We start from the raw sequence: 26,664 nt of genomic DNA, 5'->3' as shown, positions 1-26,664 counted from the left end.
TCCTGGCCCCCCCATACCGCCATGTTTCCCGCCTCCCGCCTCCACCCATCCCCTGGCTCGGCTTGGCTCGGCAACCCCCCTCCCGTCCTCCCCATACCCGACTCCCCTCCTCCCGGCTCCACACCCCCAGGGGACGCCCCCCCTTGTGTCTGTTGGGCCAGGGTCTTGGCTGAGTCTTGACTTTCCTCTGCAGTGGCAGGCGGTCTCGCCGTCGGAGAAGACCCCCGATCTGAAAAGGGCTTTAAGGACCCTGCTTAGTAAGATGAAGGTAATGTTGGAAAGAATGGACCAGCAGCTGGCGCACCTGCACACACACACCTAAACACACACATTTTACTGAACATTTGGAAAACCACAATAGCAGTTAAACGGGACGGACAAAAACATATGTACATGGTCACCGTTTTTCATTTTGCTCCCCACCCCTCAACGTCCCCATGTTTTCTCCATGGCCCTCGGCTGGCTGTGCCACGCTTCCAGCACATTCCCCACTGGCCTGGAGGCTCCGCCCATAACACCACTTTTCTCACTGGGACCGCCCATTTACCTTCCCACTCCCTGTTTCTTCTTCTTCTCATTGGTTGCCCATTCTCTTCACGGAATGCTGTACACCAGCCATTCCAGACGCTCGCACCGACTCAAAACCCACCCACCCCCTCTCCTACTTCACACCCCCTGCCCACCGCTCCACCAATCACCAACAAGCACGCTTCCATCGTGAGCAGGCCAATTCCGAGCACGTTTGGGGCGTTCACAGGCTAGGTCTGGATGTATGGCTGAGCACAGGATTCTCCCGTCGGATGCTGTGATATGAGAGATGTCTGATGACCAGGGCTGGCATGGTCTGGGAAGCATTATGGCACGTTTCAGGGTCCCATTAATTTGTAAGACAAAGGTTCTGTGTTGTCTTCTCAGGCGATTTAGCTGGACATTAATTCTCCTCATATCAATGCCATCTGGGACTCAAAGAGAGCCGTGTGAACACTGAACCTGCAGCGCTTTGAATGACCAAACAAATGTGTGGCAAAGAGTTGAAATTTTTGCCCATCTAGATTTGTATTGAAAGGCGGAAATACATGTTGTATTCAGTTGGCATAACTTTCACCAATAACACAGTTGTTGATGATATTAGAATTGGGAAAGGAGATAATGAGTAAAGTTGCCCTAGGGTTTAGTACAGAAAATAATTTGGTAACATTTGGTAACCTTTCCCCTCAAGCATTTTCAAATATGATTTTCTTCATCCTAAATCCACTAACTAATGCATAAAAAACAACAAATTTTCTATCGAATTGAGTTAAATTGTTTTTTATTGTATTTATTCATCATTAAACCACTGACCAACAGAATACATTAACAAGTCAATGTAATTCAAAAACAAGTGCAACAGCCAAACACTTCCATCGCCTTAGCAACCACTCCAAAATGTGCTAGATTGTTGTCTTTACCAGTCACCGCTTGCGGCCACGTTCTTCGATACTTGCACACACTCCGATCACTCTATTTTCTTTACTTTATATTTTTTGTGAAATGCAGCTCCTCTTTACATATTTAGACATCTTACTTAAATGTTTTAGCCTTGGTCAAAATAGGACTTGAAGGCTAGTGTTGAAGTAGTCCGCATTGGATCTGATTGTCTGTCTACCTCCCCTCTCTATACCTCCATCTCTCCCTCTCTCTCTTGCTCTCTCTGTCTCTCTCTCAGGACTCTGACTCGCCCCGTCACTCCACGGCCTCCAACAGCTCCACCTTCAGCAGCCCCCCCAGCCCCGCCTCACCCCACAAGACCAAGTCCCTCTCCCTGGAGAGCACGGACCGCATGGCCTGGGACACATGAGCCAAGCCCCCGCCACCACCACCACCACCACCGCCACCACCTCTGGTCCACCCAGCCCACTCAACCAATTGACTGACAGCACAGGACTCCAATCCCTATCTGCCAACCAAGCCCTCAGGGCCCACCCCCTCCCTGCCCTCAAACAGAACTCATCCAATCATATCTCATCTAAAGGTTCCTCCTCTTCTGACGTCGTACCAAAAGAACTCATTGGCCAATAGTCTACTGGCCTACATTGTCTCCCAGTATGTCTTTAAATACAAGCTCCAAGGGCAGGTCTGGGGTCTTTCTTCTTTGGGTTAGTGTGTGTATGTGTGGTGTGAGTTTGCGTTTTTATTAGAAAAGGCATTTAAAGGATATAGAAAGAAATAACATCCGCAATACCCGTCGTGCTGCCGGCTCTTTTGCAAATAACTTTCCCGAAACATTGGAAACCTCGATTTTTTTCGGTGACTATAACGGGCCGCGCCGCTTGACTGAGTGACTGGTTTCCCGCCTAATTGAAAATCGCTCCATGACCCCCTCAATAGGCAACCGGCAGATGGTAAATATGGAGAAGAAATGATTCGTATTGTACATACATAGAATGCGCAGTGTTTTGATCAGACGAAATTTCTGTTTATTTATCGATCTTAGATGTGGAAAGGCGGGCTCTTTGAGAGCCAGAGCGAAGCGGTGAGATATTATTTTTTACCTCGGGGAAAGAATTGATATTGTAACACAAAAAGACAGACAAGCTGCAATTTTATTTTATTTTGCTCTTCAAATTGACACTAGCTCGGTGCAGTGAATTTATTTTGACTGCGATGCGGCAGCGTTACTAAGCAACGCGTTAACGGAGTGAGTTTTATTTTCATTTTTAGAGACTTAAGCCCCACTCCGGCTTCCGGTCCATAGGGATTGTCTTTTTTTTTGGTTTTAGACGCGTGCGCAGACACTCAGAATACATTCGACACTGTGTGATGACATTGTCACGGCTCTCTTATGCTAACCTCTCCTCATTGGGGGCCGGTGAGAGTGACCTCATCAGTAGAGCTCGGGACCACCTCCCATGTAGATGTAGCCCCCCTGACCTCCATCCGGACCACGACCCACCAGTTGAACACCAGACCAATTTACTCGGCAACAACAAAATGGATTCCAACCACAATAATGTATATAGAATCAAAGTAGAGAGTAATATATGATATGGAAAATACTATAGTGAAATACATGGGAGAGAGAGAGAAAAAATCCTTACTCTTTTTAAACTTTTGTTGTATTCTTTGGTCGAGTGATTATTTTTGCTGGGTTGTATTCACACGGAAGCCATTTTAAACCACTTTCCAATGTATTTTTGTTTTGTTTTTTTATTTTATTGTATGTATGACACACATTGTGTGTTAAATTTTTCCTCACTTGGTTTGCGTTTTGGGTGAAGAAAGTTGTTATTATCGGTGGTCGAGTAAACACAGGCATTTAACAAACATACACACACACACGTGTGTATGTCTGAAGCTCACTGGGTCAGTGCACGTACACACAGGCACGCACACACATACACATACAGAAGTGGTAAGGTGACCTCGTCATTGTGCTCTTCCAGTTAGTATTCTCTTCTCCACTGCAGAGAGAAGGCAGGAGTTTTCTTCTGATCTGTCATTGGGCGATCGGTGTGTCACAAATACAAGTTTATTTCCAACCAACACCATGGTATCCCTGGTTCTAAAGTGGATATGTTTGGGGGCGAGAACTCATTCAAACCAAAAGAAAGAAGATTTGTAGTCTCTCTGATCGCCTTGTCTAATCTGAAGACTGTTGAACTGATGCGTCGAGTCTGGACGAATTGAAACGCTCGCATTAAAGACACTAAGAGGAGAATGTAACCATTGATCGGCGACGGAGAGAAACAATCATCCATCTGTTTTATTTTATTTATTCCAGATCTCCTGTCATTTGTTCTTCAGACTATTTAACCTGTGGGTTAACATGTGTGGGTTAAATCTGGAGGGAACCAAGAAGGCACTACTTATAGGCAAAACATAACAATTGAAGAGGATCTCTGTTGAAATGTACCGGCAAAGGCTTTGAGGGGGAGACTGCAGACCACAGGTTACAGGGAAGTTACTGGCTGTCTGTGTTTTTTATCCTAGCCAACCAATCGCTTGTTCCCATTGGGCTAAAGCCAAACGTTAGCATTTAGCACCAATGCTGCTATCCGGCCGTTATAACACATTGTAAAGTAGGCCTACTATTCAAAGACATAGACAAAACACGCTGTCATCCACGTACAATGCTATATATGTTAGGCTCTAGAAGCAGACGCTCATAGCAATACCAATTTGTAACATAATGTGATAAAGTTATGTCTTGTAACTGCTAGTGCCACTGATTTCCCTGTCACCTGAGGATTTGCTTTGTCTGCAAGTACTTATCACCTGTTCAACCCTGACTCATGTCGAGGGTGTCTATCTCTTCCTCTGAGGTCGATTCTGGGCGTAGTCAATTTGGATCATTATTATGGTTGAGCTCTACTACTGAAACTTCAGGGCTCCCTTTATGGAATGTGGGTGGCATCCAAGTCTTTCCAATCCTAAGAAAGTAGCTTGACGTTCTAAATTTGCCCATATATCACTAGAAGCTAAACACCGTACGTTTCTTCCCCTTTCCAAAATCTTCAGTTTTATTTCCAGTAGAAAATAATTCCTTGCTTGCAATTCAGCGTTTTTAAGAACTTTCTTTTTTTTTTTTAGATACGAGAGTGCAATGTGAATTCCGACACTCCAGATTGTGACAGAACCTGGTTTTAATTCCAAGAGATCAGCACCTCCTTATAGGGCATTGTTTTAATTTTACCCAAACCTCGCTCTATCAAAACTACCTTCTGGACATTGTGTCTGTGTGGAAATGATTCGAGGTCAATGGAAATGTGTTAGCCAAGTATTTTATACTGTATACCCCCCCCCCCCCAACTCAACCTGCTACAAAAAAATGTTTGAGGGAAAAAAATTAAATGAACTCAGGAAATGTCGGAACCAATTAATATTTTCACAAAACGATGGAGATGAGTGTGCTAGGATTTGGGATTGATGAATGAGTGAATGAAGGTGTGAACAGGTGAATTGATGAGGAGAGAGCGAAAGAATTCTAGCTATAGTGTAGGAGGGTACCAGGTTTTGGGGGACAGGATCAAGGTGGTCTAAAGGGTTTTTATGAAATTTTATTAAGATATAGTAGGGATGGAGCCCGTTGGTTTGACACTAGTTGCTGGCTGCGTGGCCACAGTGGTAGCCCCGAAAAAGTGGAGAATAAAATTTGCCTTTTGCATTTCAGTGAGGTCTTATCTACACTACTTTCTATATTGTTTTCCTTTCTTTCATATCATATTACACTTTTTGTTTTTGTTTTTCTAGGATTGCTTTGTAATAATTTGTACAGTTTTGCATGTTATAGATGTAATCATTTTTTTTTTCTTGGACTTGGCTTTTTTTTTTTTTTCAACGGTTTGGGCGTTTTGTGTCGTTTTATTTTTTGCTGAGGATAACCCACTACAGGTGTTGTAGATTCTTTTTTGCACAAAAAAACATATTTAAGGTGTAAGGTCAATACAAAAACAAAAAAAGAGATAATGTATGAAAGTGGCGGCCACACGTATGTGGAGAACTCATGTTAATCTGTCTCCGATGTATTTCAATTAAACGGAGCGCTGTTACAAACACAACGCTGCTGTGCATTTCTGTGTACTATGTTTGTGTATATCAATTCCTTGCATCTGTCTGCGTGCGCACTCTGTGGGAAAGGAACTTGCGCTTCTGAACTCTTGAAAAAAAATCTTTATTACAGCTTCCACAAAGGTTTCATTTTTATCTATACATACCGCACAATAACTGTTTGGGCAAACTTTAATACACGAAAGAAACAAAACTCTTGAGACCCGAAAAAAACTATTGGCAAATTCTACACTAGTTGAATTATACTATTGTTTATCATATTCGAGCTGTAAGGCAGCAGGTCGGCATTGATCATCACATAGTTCAGTCCTTGGATCCAAAATGGCGGACGAGCCCGATCCATTTGAACAGTTTAGTGCTGACATAATTTGGACTCATTAATCAAACATCCATTGTATTTGCGGGGGTTTTCCAAAAAGCATTTATGTTCGTCTTAATGGCAGTGATCAAAAACCATTAACTTTAATTAGTGTAAAAAAAGATTGAGCAAGATATTACCTGAAACTATATTTAATGTTTACATCATTTCTCTCTGTGATGGGGCTGTTCGGCATTTCCCTTTTACCAGTCAGGTTAACCTGAACGTTCATAAAGTTCAAAACTTTACTAAGAGTATGTTAGGACAATCTGACGTTTGTTTTATTATGCTATATATTGGATGACAGGGTTGTGATCAACTACATCACAAATATACGTTCACATTTTTGGGCATTTCCCAGATCCATTGCAGGGGGCCACCTTCACATGAAGAAAGGCCATGACCCGTCCTTAGGTTTCAGATCAGCAAATCTTTGCTCCAGTGAACAATGCCCTACCGATAATGTCAGAAGACAAAAGAGAGGGTATGTTATAAAACCACACTGAATTCCCACATTATCAGTGTTTATATTCACAGTCAAACAAAAAGACCTAACAATCTTGGAAAGCAGCATCCTTGATTCACACAAATATTTCAGTAATTGGGTGTATAGTCTACTATATCAAGTCCTTGATGTCGATTTTACTACAGAACAGGAAAACAAAGCAGTAAAAGTCTTCCTATAGTATAGTCCTCCCTAGTATAGGTCCGGACGGTCATTCTCTTCTATCGTCGGTTGAATGTATTTCACATCCACATCCTCGGCAGGTTCCAGACACAACATAAAGTTTATATAGTTCCTCCGGAGGTCACCATGAGGTTCGTGATGCTCATGTTTGGAGGGAATCGATACAGTGCTTGTGATTGGCTGTACCTGAGGAGCCTTTTTGAGGCGTCTTAAATATAGAACGATGATTGGCTTGCCGTAGCTCCGCCCACCGGTCATTTGTACGCAGAATCTCGCTGCACCGACGACGCCATCCAGATTCCACTCAACGTGACTTGACAGTCACGTTGAAGCTTTGAAGCTCTGAAGCAATCCAGTGTAACCCATGTCAAGTTCCCCTTTTCTTTTTTCTAAAGCAGGAAAAAAAGATGGCCACCTCCATATGGGATAAAAGTGTCAAAGCTTTGGTCTCTCAGGCTCTGGGACCGTCTTCCTCCAGCACCATGTGGATCCCGTGTCCGGGAACGCTGTGGACCGCCTGCGGAGCGACGCTCAGGTCTCTCACGCTGCTGTGCCGCGATTGGCTCTCCAGCCGCTGGGTGGAGCCGTGCCGTGATGGGCTGTCCAGGCGGTTGTTGCTGCATAGTCTCGCCTGTGATTGGTCCTTGAGTCGAGGCAGGCTTCCGTAGGGCGGGAACTCGTCTTTGGCCCGGAAGCCGGTGAACCTGAGAGGGGGCGGAATGAGGATGGGTGAGGGGGGAGAGCCAGTCACTCCACGTAGATGTGTGGTGGATAGATCAGTCTACCAGCCTACCCAGTGGACTGTAGCAAAACGTTGTTCATCTACCCGTCATACATCTAGTTGGACACACCCACTTGTGATGTCAGAAGAGGCATATTTTCAAAACGGCTTGTCACGGCTAATCACACTAACACCTGGTGGTATAATATGTCCCCTTTAACAAACTTGAAAGATTTCATTATGTCTGCAAGTTGCCATCTGGGATTTGCCATTTTGGATAAGAAATAAATTAATGCATTTTTTTTTTTATTTGGGAATCCGGAGAGAAGGTGGTTTGTATCATGGGTGCATCAAATCATCACCACATTGATTCCTTTTTAATAACTTAATGTTGCTACACCAACAAGCACAGAGACAACATCAATATGTTTGTTGACGTCGTCTCTCCAAGCTGAATGAAAACAGTGGCAGTTCCTCAGCACGTCCTCACTCTTTCACTCTCTCACTATGTCATTGTACGCTGACCACACCTTCGCTCTTTGCCTCATGAACCATGAACTCATCTCCCAGTGGGCTGCGGTTCCGGTCAGTGTCTCTCACGCTAATTCTCACCACGGCGACGACGACAACACCACCCACCTGTCATCCCGGCTGCGGTGCAGGCTGCCGTGGTAGCTGCTGCCGCTGCTCTTGGAGGGCCCGCTGCGCATGGAGCCGGCCCGGCTGGTGCTGCCGCTGCCGGGCTGGTCCAGCATGGCCAGGTGGGTGGAGGAGGCGTGGGTGGAGGTGCCCTGGGTGGAGGTGCCGCAGGACTTCCTCACGACGGGCCCACTGGGTTCCCTCAGCAGCAGCTGGGCGAAGTCGGGCTCGGGGCCCCCCAGGGCCTGGTGGCTCTTGTGCACCATCCTGCTGGGGTGGTGGTGGTGGTGGTGGTGGTGGAGGGGGGAGGCGGGGAGAGAGGTGGAGGCCAGGGGGAGGGAGGGGAGGGAGGGGAGGGAGAGGCGCAGGAGGGTGGGGAGGGAGAGGGGGAAGGTGGTGGGGAAGGGGGAGATGGAGATGGAGGAGAGGGAGGGGAAGGAGGAGCAGAAGGTGGGAGAAGGGGTTAACGCTCTGAGTTTTGTGGGTCACGGAGCAGGGGAAGAGAGGGGGATTTGAAGAGTAAGAAGCGGGTTTTCACAAGCACTCTGACGACATCGTATCTATGGCAACCGGTCACTTTCCGGTGACATCAGGACGTGATCTAATGGGAGGCGTTCAGATAATCTGGACCTTGGGTCACCTGGGTCGTGATTTATCAGTATAATCCTTCTACAATCCTTCCCTCTTTAGACAATAAGAATAAAGTATACTTCACATGAGACGATTTCATTTACACAGCCGATTAAAAAATTACAATGGACCTAAACATGTAACAATCAGATGAAATGTTTCTAAGGGCAACACAACTATTTGCTTCATATTGTTTTTGTGTTAAGTATGCACTCTTTGTGCTTTATGTTTTGTGGTTAAGTATATTTTCTTAGAAGTGTGAATTCTCTTTTTGCATGTGTGTTTTGTGTTACCCACAGGCTCTTTATTTTAGGGTTAGGATCATTGTACGTACTCCTTGCGTCTCTTGCCGTGGAAGAAGCCGGCCCACTCGAAGCAGGTCTTCTTGCTGCCCACCCAGAACACGGAGGGAATGCCCACGATCAGCATCATCAGGTACTTGATGAGGAAGAGGACCAGGTCTGGACGGCTGCTCTGCTCCACCTGGGGGGGCGCAGAGCGCACACACACACACACACACACACACACACACATTTAAATCTATTGAGCCTGGACAATGGAAGTACTATCAGACGATACTCGTATTTGACGTATATGTCTTTCAGTGACTTTCTGGTTGGACACACAAAAAACCGAAGGAGGGTGTGTTCGTTTTTCAGTACTATTGTAGGCAAAAGGAGAATATATCAATTTATGCAGGCATTCTTGTATCGTGCATGTGTGAGTGTGTGTGTGTGTATGTGTGTGTTGAGGTGAGGTGAGCTCATCGACTGTATGTCCACCCACACAGAACTGACAAAGACGGGCTGGCGGGCACTTTGACTTGATTCTTCCTCACAGTCATTGAGTCATGCCTTCATATGTGTGCGTATTTCTAGTGGTGTGTGCGTGTGTGTGTGTACCCTGCCTGCCTCATTACTGACAACAGGCTATAGCCTGCCAGAGACATAAATACACGGTGAGCTGTGAGCACAAACCCACCGCTCTAGTCATCTCTTGATCTCATGATTATGCTTGGAGGCTCTCTGATACTTAGACACACTCATAGAGAGAGATGAGTGTGTGATGGAGAGACGCTTCTTTCTACCTCCTCCACAGCAGCGTGTCCGCTGTGCCTCCAGGGAGAGAGAGCTGTTGAGTCCTGCTGCCTCTATCTGCTGTCTTTACACTAGCGCTGGCTTTGTGTGTGTGTGTGTGTGTGTGTGCGTGTGTGTGTGTGTGTGTGCGTGTGTGTGTCTTTCTCCTCTGTAACTCGTCCATTGTACTGTGCTCTATGCTTTTTAAATTGCAATAATACATTATGTAATTCCTTCATATAATCAGTGCCATTTGGAGGACCAGTCTATCCAAAGCATCCGACCATACCAGGAGAGTGTACACATCCTTAGCATGGGCTGCTCATCCAGTCAGCCTAGACCGAACACGGGTCGAGTGTATTTATCTTTCAGTGATCGATAACCCTCAATTCATCTTATCCATCATGAATAAAGAACAGTTCTGAGCATCTTCCTTGGTTAGGAATGAATCCATTCATGTCTATTTTTAACCCCATGGTCCTCTCCTCCTCCTCTGTATAGAGTCAGCCAGTATCTGCTACAATGAGCTCATAAAACAGCCACGCTAAACATTAGTAACATTAGCTGTAGCGTGCAGCGTAGCGTGTTCTAATGCGTCCTCTCTCTGGGAGCCACTATGCCCAACTCAGCCCCGCTATATATGGCATCGCTGTGACTTAAATTAGTGGCATTGTGCAGCACAGCGTAGTGTGTGGTGATGCGCCGGCGCGCTGTGATCTAGAGCGGGCCAACCCCGGTGAACCCGCGGTGGGGTGAGTGTGGATGCGTCAGAGGGGATCCAGAGCACTGGGCCAGCGAACACAGCGCAGAGGATGGAAGGGGAGGATAGCGCTATAGGTTCAGATGCAGGGCCCTATGTTCTTAATCCCTCCTACACGCTGTGTTGTGGCCCACGCAAACGTATGAATGGCTTAATGCACACACACACTCAAACTGTGTTGCTTTGACTTCACGCATACACAAACGTTACTCTCTCACAACCCAGGGTTCTTGGTGAGGAGGAGATAATGTGCGACTGCTGCTGCATGCTGATCCATGTGATCCCGTTTAGGTTTAGAGCCACGTACACACGGATAAACACAAACATGCACACGCACACACACACACACACACACACACACACAAATAATACCTCACATAATACCATATGGTTACTCAGAACTCCAGCTGTGTATGTGTGTGTGTATATGTATTTGTGCGTGTATGTGTGTGTGTGTGTGTGTGTGTGTTTAAAGACTGACAGAGGATCTGTTTTTCGGGGATATCCCCGGGAATGGCCCCACATTCCCACTAGAGCCATAGTGAGGATTAGGATGAATGACTGAGTACGAGTTTGGATATACAGTTTGTTCAGTGTCAGTGTTGTGTTGCTGTGGGTCTACCGTTACAAAGCAGCCAGATAGAGCAAATAGGAGCCGGTTGAATTATTTACAGCCTCTCAGAGGGTGGGAGAGAGAGCTGTAGCTAGAGGCTAGCCCAGCTCTCTCTCTCGCACTGTCTCGCTCTCTGTCTCCAACACAGCTCATTCTTACACTCTCGCTTACACATCTCTCTCTTTATTATAAAGCTCTCTCTCACAAATATCCCACACACACTGCCCTCTGAAGACCTTTTCTCTGCTGCAGACAAACTACCAGCTACCGCCCAGGGTGAGTTACTATACATACATGTGTGTGTGTGAGGTGTGATTTGATAGAGCTGCTGTAGGTGAGATGGATAGAGCAGAAGAGAAGTCTCTCTCTCTCTCTCTCTCTCTCTCTCTCTCGATAACAAACACAGTGCTACCCTTTCAGCTCAGCCAAAGCAGCCTCTACCTGTGTGTACCTGGTAGAGTGTGTGTGTCCCTGGTAGGGGGTGTGGTAGTGTGTGTGTCCCTGGTAGGGGGTGTGGTAGTGTGTGTGTACCTGGTAGGGGCAGGGGATGTGGTACTCCTTGCAGCGCTCCTGCACCCAGGTGGTGTCCCAGGCCTGGCGATGGCTGCTCTCGTACAGGAGGCAGGCCAGCACGGTGAGCAGGGGCACCAGGTAGAGCACCGAGAACACCCCGATGCGGATCATGAACTTGACCAGCTTCTCCTGGTTCTCCTTCTCCAGGGGGATCTCCATGCGCACGCGGTTCAGTGCCAGGATGCCCGCCAGCAGCAGGGCCACGCCCACCTGGAGGGAGAGGGGTTTATTTTATTTATCAATCACTGGGCACTGATTGAATCGATTCATGACTTTGTCAGCTAACTATTAAGGATCATGCGATACGGGGGTTTTAATTACAAAATCAGAGGGAGAAAATGGCTCCCACTCCTCCTTAACAAAGGCTAGATTTATTTTTATGTACAAAGAAAGAGATATGGAGATACTTTTTAAAGTCTAAAATCTGTCCCCTGAGCCATCAGCCAGTTCCTATTCCAAACCAGTCGCCAGATCTACGGATCTGACCTGGCCAGCGCTCATGAAGCTGGGTTCACGGTGACGTCCCCATTCCCGCCGTTCAAATTCCCCCTCCTCATTGTGCATAAAGACACATCATCCAGCATATCTTCGGTCATTCATCTCGCCTCGTCCCATGTCCTGCAAACCTTTCCCCCTTCCCATCACTGCGCTACACACCCAAACGTCCCCGTCTGGGACGCGCAACAGACCCCCAGACACAATCGCTCTGTTGCTCACCACCACGTCCAGGCCCAGCGGCGCCAGCAGGAACCAGCGCAGCGCCGTGAGGTCGTAGAGCCCCACGAAGCACACGCCGCTCACGCCGTCGCCCTCGATCTTGTTCATGGCCAGCAGGGTGACGGTGAGGGCCCCCGGGAGCCCCCAGGCGCAGGCGTGGAACAGCAGCGCCTTCTTCTCGATGGCCTCGCTGCCCCACTTGGGCACGGCGGCCAGGAACCAGGTGACGGTGAGCACCACCCACCACACGCTGCCCGCCATGGTGAAAAAGTAGAGCACCATGAAGAGCAGGGTGCACGCCTGGGGGGGAGGGAAGGGGAAGGTGAAGGTTAAGGTTAAGGTGGTGAGCTCAGGCCCTGAGATCACCTTGTTTACTGTTGCTTTGGTAAACAAGGTTTACCACAAGACATTTACATCGATAGTTTGGCGTTGTAATTGATTTGCCTCGGGTGTACTGTGGAGTGGGTAAAACAGTTTTTATTGGCAGGCTAGCAGAATCCCGTCGACTTGCGCTAGCCTAGTGCCAGCGATTTCTGCAGAAGGACTGAATGAAACATGTTGAAAACGGTCTCCAATGATACATCACACACTGGCTCACTTGGAAATGTTCCGAACTACCTCAGTGTTTCCCATACATAGGCCAATGTGTGGCGCAGCGCCACAGATTGAACAACGAGCGCCACAAATTGATTCTGCTTTTCTTATTTATTTTTAACGCGATTTTAAAATTGAACTCTGCGAGCCCTTTTAATATGTGACACGATAACGGGCTATAGAGATGTAAACTAGCCTCCCTGGCTAACGCTGACACATTTACAGAAATGTTTTATTGTGTACTGTCCCCCAAATAAACCAATAAATCAAACTAAATGAATCGCAGAACGGTTCTGTTAACATTACATTTGTCACATTCACATTGCGTTAACATTCAGATCACGTTTTTGTGCGTCTGCTTCAAGACCGCATCGTTTGAATCCAATAATCACATGTAATGGAATGTTTTTAAACTCAAGCGTCCGCCAAACCCTTCCGGATGCTAAGGGCATTTGACAACAATGGAGAATGACCCCTTTAGTTCTTGTCTTAGCTCTTTGGGGAACCTCAAAGTTCAAGTTATAATTTCTTAGTTTTAGTTTTGTGTCTTTGTCCCCGATGTCCGTACACTACGAGCCGGCCATCACTACGTCACTGCCCTTCTCTCTCGGCCCGGATTCCCTTGTAAACAAGTCCTTTGAACATCAACATCAACCTCATTAAACAAACGTCCAATCAAAACTCCCCGCTCCCCGCTCGCCTACCTTGTTGTGGGAGCCCTGGGTGACGGTGGCGGCGCGGAACCGCCCGGGCGCGGCGGGGTTACACGCCACGCGGTCGTCCAGCAGGAAGCCCAGGAAGAAGGCCAGCGACACCATCATGTAGCACACGGCGTAGAAGATGATGGGCCTCTCCGGGTAGCGGAAGCGCGACACGTCGATGAGGAAGGTGAGGAAGGTGAAGAGAGTGGCCGACAGGCACACGATGGACACCACACCGATGAAGTAGCGGGCCAGCGCCAGCTCCTCGCGCCCGAAGTACATGTTGGGGCAGGGCGGCGAGCAGTCGCGCACGCCCATGAAGGAGTAGCCCAGGTCGGGGTCCATCTTGAGCTCGCGCGGGCACCAGAAGCCGTAGTCGCGCTGCACGGCGCCGGGCGACTCGGCGCTGGGGCCGTCGGCGGCGCTGGACAGGAGGTCGGCGGCGCGGGGGTAGGGCTCGTCGCAGTCGGGGAACCTGGAGGAGGAGAGGGGAGCTGTAGTGAACTGATTTCATGTGTTCACACTCTGTCTGACTTCTTCTTTATCCATTTTATTGGATACTAATTAATCCGATTTTATTATACTAGATGGTTCATCTCTATTCTTTTATATTAAATACCATTCTAATTAGTTTTTTTCTTTTCAAAGTAAGAGCATATCAAACCATCAGTTTGGGATATTTTCCTGTTATATCGGATACTAATTATATTATTTGATTATACTAGATCGTTCAACCCTATTCTTTCATATTAAAAACCATTCAAATTTTGTTTATTTTGCAAAGTAAGAGCGCATCAAACCATTGGGATATTTTCAAAGTAAGAGCATGTTAAAACATAAAAGATTACAATCTGCCCATATGACAGTGCTACAGACCTGTCACAGTCCATCTCGTGGGGCCAGCTGACCCCGAACATGTCCATGAGGCGGTAGCAGTCGCTGCGGGCCTGCAGGCAGAGGCGGCGGCAGGGCAGGGTGACACGGCCGTACTCTGTGCACACCGGCGCGTACAGCGCACACAGGAACATACGCAGCTCCTGGGAGCACTGCAAGTTCACCATGGGGTGGAAGGGCTGTGTGGGGGAGAGAGAGAGGGGGGAGGGAGACATGATGAGCCCGTTTCACACTGAGATCCTGTCGCCACGGTACTGTAAAGTAGATCCAGCATTAAGCTGGCTTTCATTACTTCACATTACCATACAAGGTTTGGGTGTTATGGAATCAGAGGCGTGACGTGCAACACAACAGCATCAGAGTCTTGTGTGACGTATAACCTACGTCACACTGAGGTGTTGAGGTGCTTCTGCTAACCAGGCACATTTATACCCCTCTTCGAATGCAGGAAAAGTTGCTGGGCATTTGGTGCCTAGGATTACAATGGTGGACTCAGGCGAGCCACGTGTTTCTTTGATCATTAAGTACAGGATTCAACTTTGTTTGACTTTGTGGTCCAGATTCAAACTGAATGATCATTTCACTGTGCCTCAGAAACCATGCAGGTAGTGGCAGGTTAAGAACCTCTCTCGCTAGCTGTGTATATTATTGATGTTTCCGCTCCTCCTGTTCTATTCTAACTGCCACCGTTGTTACAGATCCTCAAGGACCGACACAAAGGTGTTTATCCCTCAACAAGCTTCTGTTTACAGCACACAACACCTGCCAGAGGAGCTGCTCAGACTAAGCCATTTAATCCAGATTTGATTCTTGAATTGGGATTTGTTTTCAAATTGAAACGTCAAAGTCCAGACATGGGTCCCTCTACGTTCCATGTTCCATGTGCGTTGTATCCTTGTGTGTAAACAGATGGGTTTAATGATCTGGATGCAAAATAGCATCTAAATCAATTGGTGGATCTAGATTATGTTCCTCGTGTAAGCATGACCAGAGAGAGAGACAGAAACAGAGACAGAGGCAGAGAGACAGAGACAGAGAGACAGGGGGTTGCCATTATTAAGCGGTGTCTATCAGCTCATTAATGTTGTTTTAATTTGCATAAACAAAGAGCTGTATTAACAATGTACAAGAAGGAAAATCCCAGCTGGCAGCTGGCCGATAACAACCACCATGGTTGTTATCGGCAACATCAAACGTGGTGATGCGTCGTCTTGGAATGGGTGATGACAGACATCAGTTCAGTCTGAAGCCAACTCCCAGCGGGAGGGAGGGGGAGACAGACAGCGGGGGGAGAGAGGGGAGGATTGTTTCTGTAGATGAGATGATTCAAAAAAACAACTCTGGCCCCCTTTTCCCTAATCCTTAGACCCCCCCTTTTTCCATCCTCCTCTCTCGCGCACTCCTCCTACCCCTTTCTCTCGTCTCTTTCTCTGCCCCCCAACCTCTCTCTCTCCCCCACCCACTCCTCCTCCCTTCCCTCCCATCCTCCTCTCTCTCTCTCTGTACCCCGCTGCTCCTCCCTTCCCTCCCATCCTCCTCTCTCTCTCTGTACCCCGCTCCTCCTCCCAAGTCATTTCAGGCTGTGATCTGCTACAATGGGACAGAGATAGGAGGAGCAGAACAAGCCAGATCACCCCCACTACTGGGACACACACACACACACACACACACACACACACACACTGGGGGTGGGCTGCAGTCTTTGTGTTTGAGGGAAGGCCATGCTGTGATTGAGTGACATACTGCTGGAACACATACACTGCTCTAACACACAAACACACATGCGCACACACACACACACACACACACACACACACACACACACACACACACACACACACACACACACACACACACACACACACACACACACACACACACACACACACACACATCACCCAAGCATCCACTACCGGTGGAACATCTCATTAGCATAATCTCACACGTACTGGTACACAAACAGTTTCTCTCTTTTTCACAGTTAGGGGGCATCTGGCGGTCACGTTTAAAATATGTAAATCCCCCAAGGAAGGAAGGTAGCGGGCATGTGTCTGAGTGAGAGAGACGTCTGAGCTCACATTTTGGATTTCTGTATGCTTGTGCATTTGTGTGTGTGTGTGTGTATGAGGATATGTTTTTGTTGTGTATATTTTGTGATGACTCTGCTAGTAGTCTGACTGAAAACAGGGAGAACACAGATCAAGTCCGGTCCACGACCTAGGTTCACTCCGGCCCTATACAACCCCTCCCCTGAGCTTCCTCCTATAGCACTGGGGGTGGGGGTGTCATTTAAAGCAGGGAGGGGGAGGGGAGAAGGGAGGCGTGTGTGTGTGTGTGTGGGGTGGGTTGGGTTGCTTGCTTTGGTGAAACCAGCTAACAAAAGTACGCCCTCATTATTAATTCAGTGAGTGCTTATTACATTGTTGATCAAGTTACTAAGACCGAATGTGAGTTTTATAAAAGGAATAAAAATGTGCTACATTTGTGAGTGAATCAATAATGCTTCCAATAGAGCAGACAAGGAATATTTTGGCATGCATGATCATATTAATTCATATTCATTATTGACATTATGAATGCATAAGAGTGAGAGAGGTAACTTACAGAAGCTAGCTAAGCTGGCATTGTATGGAGAGTGATGACACTCATTTGAGCCAATGTGAAACAGTGATTTCAACAGCCTGTGTTTATCCAGGGGCCTTTGGCTGTCCGTGCTGTTTGGATCAGCGTGTTTGGTTTCCCTGTAGGATGCTACACTCTCGGAGGACATGCTACTACGTCTGTCTTCTGACTCTGCTTCTGTTAAGTCACTATATAAATGGATTAGTATGGCTATTAGACTAGGGGGCCTCTGAGAGCATATAGCAGCCTCACACACACTTGCACGCACGCACACACACACACACACACACACACACACACACACACACACACACACACACACACACACACACACACACACACACACACACCCTCTTTGTGGAAGAATGGAGGGGAGGAACAGAAAAGTGTGGTGGTGTTTAGTAGCTTCTTATATGCAGGATCAGGTGTTTATTTTATATTCACTGCATCGGGAAGTTCGGTAAAGAAAAAAGTGTATCTATCTATTTAGTTGTTTATTGACACCTTGATCCAAAGTGACTTACACTGAATCTGAGACGGGTGGAAGCATTAAGGAGCAGGTAGAGGTTTGGGCATCTTGCTCAAGGATGCCTACTAGTAGACTGTGGTCATTGGGGTTTGCACCCACAACCTTTCGTCTGGGAGTCAAACACACTCACCACCACTAGACGATCCCCTTCCCCCTCATCTAGAAGACTCTCGGCTAGCTCTGGATCATTCCGGTTCTGTTGCAAGCGCAGGGGGCAGTTTAGACATCTTCCACACCTGTCATAACTGGACTCAAGCAGTGTGTGAGGGGTGTAGTGTCTGTACCAATGGAGTCCTCACATTTCAGGGGACGCCACGGCAACGGTGACACGAGCAGACAAGTGCTCTCTCGGCATCTGAAGACCGTCGGGCTGGTATGGCTTCCACCACACACACACACACACACACACACACACAGCTGCTATGACATACACTGATACACTCTAACACACACACACACACATACACTCTACCCCCTCCGAGTTAAGGTTACCACCACAAGTGTAGTTTCTTATCGTGGGAACGTTGTAGTCTATGTATTCACGTTTGCGTTGGAGTGGGGAAGATAGAGTGGGAAGATAGAATGTTGTAAATAAACTGTAAAGTTGTTTTAAATATTGTTTATTACAACAGTAGTATGTAGTACACACTGTGTCCAAATCTATTTGACTTAGTTTCCAGTAAAATGTGTTTTCAAAGGTTTTCTTCTGTATGTCACTAAATGTTGTATGTTCTCGAGTAGCCAAAGCTATTTTGTTTAGTTTGACTTTGCTGTGCTGCCTGCTTGGCCAGGTCAACCTTGCATAAGAGATTTTAATCTCCATGTGTTTCACCTGGATAAATAAATTGTATTGACAGTTGACCTCAGCAGAGGTCCAGCAAAACTGTCCTTATTCTATGTGTCATTCAGATCAAAATGGCAGGTATTACTAACAACTTCTGAATGGTACGAAATAAATGTTGTTTTAGTCACTAAGATTACACTTCCATAAGTATATACAGGAGCCTAGAATCCTAGATCCTGGAATAAATAAACAGGTTATGTACAACGCGGCGACACAGTCTTCCGTGACACATATGCATTACCTCATCAGCTGAAGCTTTGCCAGCCTCTGCTGACCGGAGATGAGATGTAAAGCAGCTCAGAAACCCTGCCTCTCCGGTGACACTGCTCCAGGCTACAAGAACACTGTCAACTCTACTGGGATTTCATGTAGTGTACTGACGTGGTTCTCAAACTGTGGGTCACGCACCATGAGTGAGTTGTGGATGGCAGGATCATGGCCGCAATACACTTCGTTATAAATATCGTGTTTACACCATGTCTTGTTTTCTTCGCCTGTCTTGTTTAATTTGTAATATAAATGTATATTTAACAGAAGCTTTATCCAAAGTGACATGTAAGCTAGGCTGAGAACTAAATTCATGAATAAAAAATATAGAAAATGGGCAAATGTACTTATTATTCAGCAAAAGTACACAATAGTAAGTTGTAAGTGTTATTGTTTTAAAGCATTATGATCATAGTAATTAGTAGTCTTCTTTTAAGTCACACGTTTCTCTTATCCAAATAAACAAACAATTTTTTGAAGTAAGGATAACAAAAATCTGGAAACAAAAATAGTGTCAATATCAGACAAATCCAGAACCTCATGTCTGAGGCATTAGAGCCATCTCATTTTCTATTTTCTCTTGAGAAAATCATTTTCCTTCTCTTCAGTGGTCAACTAATGTTTATTTCTGGTGGCTTTACATTGTGTTGATTAATAAATTATAGGTAAGCACACCTTAATTTTTAGCTACTAAAAATGTTAGCTTAATGTGTTAAAATAAACAGAATTTAGCAATAATGCAAGTGAAATTTGACTTGACATTTTGATAAAAAAAATATATATATATTCTCTAAATGTTTTCTATGTTTTAGCTCCAATAGCTATGTAGCTCAGTACAGCCGATCGGAAACTTTACTTATTTGGCCAAGAGCCACCCATGTTATGAATTTTTTATGTCTTACTGGAATCAGCACTCATTTTACCTTCCCGTTTTCCAAATGCCGACTAAGAAGAACCAAGCGTGTAATACACGTAAAGTAATCAATGCTAATGTAATCGCAGCTCCTCCACCTCCTGCTCCCGCCATTACGAATTCATGACAGTTATTTAAGCCCTTTCAGGAACACCAATTAATGTGGAAAGAAATATGCCACAGTTGAAGCAGGAACCAAATAAACCGTCAGACGCCTCAATTAAAGGGATGGCGTTCGTTCCAACGCGTCTGCATAAGTCTCCGTGTATATTTATTTGCGTGTGTGTTTGTGTGTTATGTGTTCAAACCAGTGGTTTTGTTAGGAAAACTAAAGCATTGTACCAGCTGCGGTACAAAGCCTTGACTGCTAGCGTGGATCTCTAAGCACTCCAGTGACTGATGGTTGATCAGCCCTATTGAGTGTCAGGGTCATCCCTTGGCTACACCGCTGGCTCTCACGCTGGAAGAGAAAGCCTCACCCTACCGTCTCGATCGATGCCCCCTCCTCTCTCCTAGACCACCTTCAATCATTCATTCATCCATTCAATGCTCTCATCTCCGACTACTTTATTCATCTGAAGAGATTGAAGAAGAGAGGCTCTTTTTCAAAGTCTTTCCAACTCATTTAAATGGGCTTTATTGGCATCATTGGGAAGGGAAGATATGTTTACATTGCCAAAGCATGTAAGTCAATACGATGAAAAAAAAGGTTTCCATAACTCTCAATTAATCTCTCTCTCTCCCTCTCTCTCTTCCATTAAGACTCCTGCTCTCACTTTCAGCCGCTCTCCCTCACTCTCTCTCTCTCTTTTATTGTCGTTATATTTCATGTCTCCTAGTGTTTTTTTTGTCTTCTTTCATTTCTTCCTGTAACTCGTCCCCCCTCCCCCTTCTCCCTCACCCTCTCTCTCTCTCTCGTTTCCAAATCTTTAAAATTTCCAAGCTCAGCACCATGGCGACCGCTGATGCAGCAGCCCGGCGAGAGGAGACAGAGGGGAGGAGGAGGAGGAGGAGGAGGAGGAGGAGGAAGCGGGGGCTCGGAGAGGAGGAGGAGGAGGACTGGAGTGAGGAGTCAGGGGTATGGGTAAGGAGGAGGAGGTGAATGAAGGAGGGAGGGAGTGAGGAAGGAGGTGTTTGGTTGGGGTAAAGAGGAGGAGGAGGAGATGGGGGGGGGAGAAGGAGGAGGTGTCCCTAGAGGTCAGGGTGCAGGGCGGAGGAGGCCACCTCCCTGCCTCCCTTTGTTAAGAGCACAATCGTGAAGGTTGCCCCGGCAACCGGCCTGCCCCGCATTGGGAAGGGGGTGGTGTTGGGAGGGGAGGGGTGGTGGGGAGGGAGGGAGGGAAGGATGGTGGTGTGTGTGTGTGAGGACAAAAGAGATAGAAGGGGATAGAGGGAGGAGAGAAAAATAGAGAGAGAGGGAGAGAGAGAGTGAGAGGGAGAGGTGTCATTCACAGCCAAGTTTGGAGCCTTGTAGATTGATAGTGTGCGATAAACACACACACACACACACACACACACACACACACACACACACACAGACACACACAGGGTGTGTTGTCAAGCTAGGAGCAACACTCTCTGTGGATGTTCCCCTCATTCAGTGAGGAGCCAATAAACAGGGTGTCCGACATTAGATAAAACAAGAGGCTCTTTTATAGGTCGGGTCACGCTGGATAGGCCTCACTCAACACGTTTTCTGTGTGTGTGTGTTTTTTTTTTCTGTGTGTGTGTGTGTGTGTGTTGGGGGGACCTTTAGCGGCATGCTAGCTAACAACATTAGCTTATTAATGAGTGCGCCTTTAGCCTTTTTTTCACATTGTCTCAAAACCCAATAGACAGCTTAGTCAGCATTCTGTTCGCACACACGCACCTTTGCGTGTGTGCACCTCCTTACATGTACAACAAAACTAAAACAGACTTTCTTTTCAAGCGTTGGACAAATCTTTTCACACATAGGGGTGGGGTATGGTTGCTGTTCTATACAACGGTAACATGACACGGTTTATCTAACCAGCGATGGTAACCTGAGAGAACCAGTCGATTAAATGACCTGAAAACAAGAGGAGAGGGTGGGAGAGGGGCTAGGCTAGAGGCTCGGCAGCCATATGCTAATGGTCTGTGAGAATACATAGCAGAAACATATAGGGCGGCTATGTAGCCTAGCTACAAGAGGGGGTGGGATTCTTACTGTCCAAGCTAATGTCTGTTGGTATATGAATCCAAAACACATGCATCATGACTTTCAGTTTAAGGATGTCAATTACCAAGTATTATATATTATTTCGAAGATTAGAATAAGTTGAATACCTAATTAATAAAAACATTTTTTTAAGATGATCACTAGCTGACTAGCTTTTTAAAATACTCCAATTGTGATCCAACATTGACAATAAATATGATTGCTAAGTTGCTAAATCCATAAATAGCCTTTCTCCATATCATGAAGAGCACATGCACAAAATCCATTTTTCTATTGTCATTTTTTGATGGCTTCATTCCTTTATACAGCATATATTCACAATGTTTTTGTTTTTGATTTGTCTCCCGTAACTGATTTGATGTTTGCACCACAACTGAACCCAGACCTATTAAAATGGGGACATGTCGCCTCTGGTTCACCCTGTATAATCTGCCAACACATCCCAGTATAGAAATAGCTGATTCCCATTAGACTACCGGAGGCTACTGTCCCACATCAGCTCTGAGGTCATTCAGCGGTCACAGATGATGGGCCATTATTACCCACTAACGGAAAATCCTATTTTCATTCAAACAAATTCACTATCTTACATCTCCCTGCTTTGTCAGCTGTGAGCGGCCCAGATTGTACTCTACAATGAGTAGCCATTAAATATGACCTAAAGGAGAAAATAAGATCCATAGTCTGGTCATTTTGCTCCATTTTAGGAATCATTTAAGAATATTTCTCGGCAAACAAGCTATCAACTGCCATCCACTTGACAGAGCGAAAACCACTGAACTATTAAGAGCTTTGGATGAAAAAACACAAACACAAACACCACAGCCTGGTAGTACAAGCGTTATCTCTCAAGACACAAGACGAACAGAAGCTACGGCCAACAATTCATCTTCGTCTCCGCGCCAACACCCCCTCAAACAAACAGCCAAACATCTACGCCAAATCCCAATCCAACCGCCCGGCACTAGAGCACTTTTAGAGGGCGGTTCATCATCAAAACACCCAACCACGGGCCTTTTGGTTCCCATCCAAGTCTGGGTTCCTTCGCCGACTCGCCCATTCATCATCATTATCATGGCTATTCACGAGACCTAATTCCTCCTTTAACATCAACTGTCAATTCCCCACCTCGACCACACTGTTCCCGGCTCACAGGCCCCTGAATGCCCACCGGGACCCCCGTCCAGAGCTGCCAGGGGCCACCAGGACCAAGAGGAACACAAGCGGCAGCCAGACTCCAGGAGCCGCAAGACCAACGCTCCCAGAGGCCCGATGTTGGGAACGCTGGCTGATGTGAGCTCCTTCTAAGCTCTTTAAAAAAGGATTCCGACGGCTGAAAGAGTCTTAATTGTGGAGCCGTGACAAATCAAAGTGACCACCGTTCAAAACACCAGGAATGCCGCTTTCTGTGGCGTGCAATGCACAAGCGCACACACACAGACACACACAGACACACACAGACACACACAAACACACCCATTAATTAAGCCTTAAAAGCTAACCTGGCTACGTTTCAAATAGCATTCACGACTGGGTAAATCAGGCACCGCAATTTGGGGAAATCATTCAACCTAAAATACAGCGTAACTAATGTGTATTGCGTTACACTTGTTTAAGTCCTAAATTATCGTCTTCCTTTAGAATAAAAAAAAACAATAGGCTAACACCGCACACCAATAGCACAACATTAAAATACTAAATCTAGAGGGTCAATACTGAATATTCAGCCAATCGCATAAGAGAGACATGGCCAATTACTGTGATCATCTAGAGATGATGACAAATTCTTGTGTATCACATCTCCTAGCATGATGTCTCTGACCATCTCTGTACTGGCAGGGCATGGTGCAAGGGTTAAATAAGCCTGTACCACTTCTCTCTCTCTATATATACACATCCTTGTCTTTCTCCCTTTATTTTTCTCTCCCTCCATCTTCCCCCAGTCTCTCTCACTTCCAGTCAATCTATCTGCTGCCCTCTCGTTATCTCTCTCTAACTCTCTCTCTCTTGCCATCCTTGTCTTTCTCTGTCTATTACACTGCTCTCTCTCCTCCATTAAGAGTCCTGATCTCACTTCCAGTCAGTCTCTGTCTCTCAGTCTCTCTCTCTCTCCAGTGGTATATTAATACATTAATACCATTAGCACACAGATGGAGGTGGGTGGAGTCGTGGTGGAATGGTGAAACAGCTCTTCAGTCAGACCTTACAAGCCCCTATTTACCAGTGACACTGCAATGTCATGTATCACAATAACACCTCATTAAATCCAATCCATTATGGAGCTAAAACACAGACGACTACATAACATTATGTCCCCACAGCAGCTCTACATGACTTCATAGATCATTAGACATGAATTTGTTCGTTCAGTTAGAACAAACCAATAGTGATTTCTAGCGAGTGGTCCCAGTGTACTGAAACTCATACCATAGTGATTCCCCCTGCACACATAAGGAAGGGCTGCATCTGCTTTGTGATTGAGTTTGAACTGCATACCTCAGCATTACCAAAGCCACCATACCACACAACTATTAAAGCTCTGGTTGGGAATGACATAATGGGATGTTAATCTAGAGATAATCTGTAGCGATGAGGGGGTTCAAACGATACAACATGGAGAAAACATTGGAATTGAGGCTTAGTCTATCTGCTGAAGTCCTCGATTACAGAATGCAGTATTCGATAGGGCAGAGAGATAGGAGAGAGAGAGAGAGATAGTGAGCGTGTAGAATCCTGTACACAGTGGACCAACGGGTCTGAAATCCTGTTATGTAAAAACTATTATAATTTTATTATTAGACGAAGGGATGATTTAGAGTGATAGCATAAATATTCTGGTTTGTCAACACGCCTAGTGTGGGACAGGAATCCATTTTGGGGCAACACACCCAGTTTTCAGATTTCACAATGGCAGTTAATGATGCTCCATTCTCTTGTGCTGCCCCAGGTCAAATTTTACAACTTTCATTTTCTGCGTAATGCTTTGTGTTGCTTCTGGTTGTCCTCCAAGTCCCTCAGGTGAGAGAAGACGAGTTGAGCTGAGACTATCAGATGGATTTTAACCGGCATGGAGCAAATGCTAACAGTTAGCTTGCTGGGGTGCTAGCTATCTAGGCTACCAGGAGGATGTCCTTGGGGCAGGCAGTACACCAGACTGACACAGTGAACCAAATATTCATATGAGGCAATTATTTCATAAACCCCCTGGAATACCTCTGTCCAAACATTAACATATATATGGGAATGTGTGTGTGATGTGTGTGTGACAGGAGTGTGTACTTAAGCAGATATGTTGTTCACCATCTTTGAGTTAAGAGGTAAAGAAGGATCAGATCATCAAAGGGATAGGATGTTCTTATAAAAGGCCATGCAGTGAAAAAGAAGAGTGAGAGAGATACCAACAAACATTTCCTTCCCCATTACACAATAAAACACAATAAATAAATACTTGATAAGCCATCAACCACATGTAGGATAAACCTATAGATGTCTTATTGGACACCAGATAGAAACCATTTCTTGCTATCAACATGAACAGGTTCTGTGAAATAGACATGCCCATACACAAAGGAACCATTTCAAAAACCACTAATGACGTCACGCAAGAGTTGACACAAATGTGTTTTAAAAATAAACAGTCTGTTGCATAATAAATAATACTATATATATATTATAAATGTTTTCAAATTTGGATTAAAAATGTGCAATGGGATAAGAAGTACATAGGCAATTGACTGTGTAGTGACTGAAGGTTTGATTGTGTCCTGCCCGCCCTACGTCATTCCATCGCTCTCTTTCTACCATCTAAAAGTGTATGAACCCATGCAAACAAAACCCATTTTAAAAACACTGCATTGCGTTAGCCCACAATCTTGCACCACGCCACTGTACCTCCATGGCGAGCGCGGCCGTCTGCTGGTCGTAGTGGTTCAGCACGTTGGGCATGAAGGTGGAGTTGTAGGGCAGACCCTGGCACATGCGCAGCGTGATGGGCTCGCACGTGAACATGCTGTGGCTGCTGGCGTCGGCGTCCATGGGCACGGCCATGCACGTTGCTAGCGTCCAGGCTACAGTGAGGACCAAGAGCAGGGCCATGGTTGGTGAGGTGGAGGGGAGTCAGGGGGTGGTAGTGTTCAGGACGAGGAGGGGTTCCGGGAGGTGATGGAGGTTATAAGGAGTAGTATGGGGTTTAGTAGCAGAAAGGAACAAGGATTGGGGCTAGAGGGAGCAAGGGGAGGTAGGAAGCTAGGGGTTAAGGTTAGGGAGGAGCAGGGATAAAATGGAAAAGAACCAAGGATGTGGGGTAGAGGTAATGGGGGGTTATGGGAGCCGAGGCCCAGGGATAGAAGCTAGCGGTAGTAGGGGTTGGGGTAGGACCCCATGGACCGAGGGTTGAGTGAGCAATGGTGTCGTCACAGTCACCACTGAAGGAGACAAGGGGTGACAAGGGGGAGGCACTCCCGCAGATATAATCCACTGTGCTTTTTGGATGGTATTTTCGGTGTAAGATGGCGTCGCGGTTAGCTGAGATGCTATGGAGGGCATTTCATGTCCAAGAAACCGCTTGGGTCCGTTTGTGATATCCAACATGGCCGACGTAGAGTTGGGTTGTATCCATGGCTGTGGGAGCTTCTAGACCGCCATCACCTGAGGAGAAGCCGTCTTCTTATTCCCTGTTCCTGGCCTTCAGGAGCTAATCTGATGTTTCAGAGGAAGGAAGAATGATGTTGGTTACTACGGAGAAGATGTTGAAGAGAACATAATGTTAATACAGAGAA

At 46.2% G+C, this 26,664-nt stretch overlaps 2 protein-coding genes across 4 annotated transcripts in view; one reads left to right on the top strand and one right to left on the bottom strand.

Annotated features, from left to right (window-relative positions):
• Positions 1 to 5,537, top strand: part of cdc42bpab (CDC42 binding protein kinase alpha (DMPK-like) b) — a 34,563-nt gene extending 29,026 nt beyond the window's left edge. For 2 of the 3 annotated variants that reach the window (XM_084483513.1, XM_084483515.1), the window contains one exon: positions 1,706 to 5,537. In XM_084483513.1, the coding sequence (XP_084339639.1) occupies positions 1,706 to 1,837 (132 nt within the window). In that variant the 3' untranslated portion in view covers positions 1,838 to 5,537. Of the gene's footprint in view, positions 1 to 193; positions 1,477 to 1,705 lie in introns of those variants that run through there. The other variant, XM_084483514.1, reaches the window with a different exon arrangement.
• A 1,507-nt stretch (positions 5,538 to 7,044) lies between these two features.
• fzd3a (frizzled class receptor 3a) lies at positions 7,045 to 25,981 on the bottom strand (the record flags this gene model as incomplete). The annotated part of the gene is made up of 8 exons (XM_084484126.1): positions 7,045 to 7,297; positions 7,954 to 8,424; positions 8,918 to 9,066; positions 11,564 to 11,815; positions 12,323 to 12,622; positions 13,621 to 14,092; positions 14,494 to 14,690; positions 25,778 to 25,981. The coding sequence occupies 8 exons, from the start codon at positions 25,979 to 25,981 to the stop codon at positions 7,045 to 7,047; spliced, it is 2,298 nt and encodes a 765-aa protein (XP_084340252.1).
• Between the last annotated feature and the right edge of the window lie 683 nt (positions 25,982 to 26,664).

Source organism: Micromesistius poutassou (genome assembly GCF_964030765.1).
Source record: "Micromesistius poutassou genome assembly, chromosome: 19".
NCBI lineage: Eukaryota > Metazoa > Chordata > Actinopteri > Gadiformes > Gadidae > Micromesistius > Micromesistius poutassou.
The sequence above is the reverse complement of the archived record's forward strand: the minus strand, read 5'-3'. Positions and strand labels throughout refer to the sequence as shown.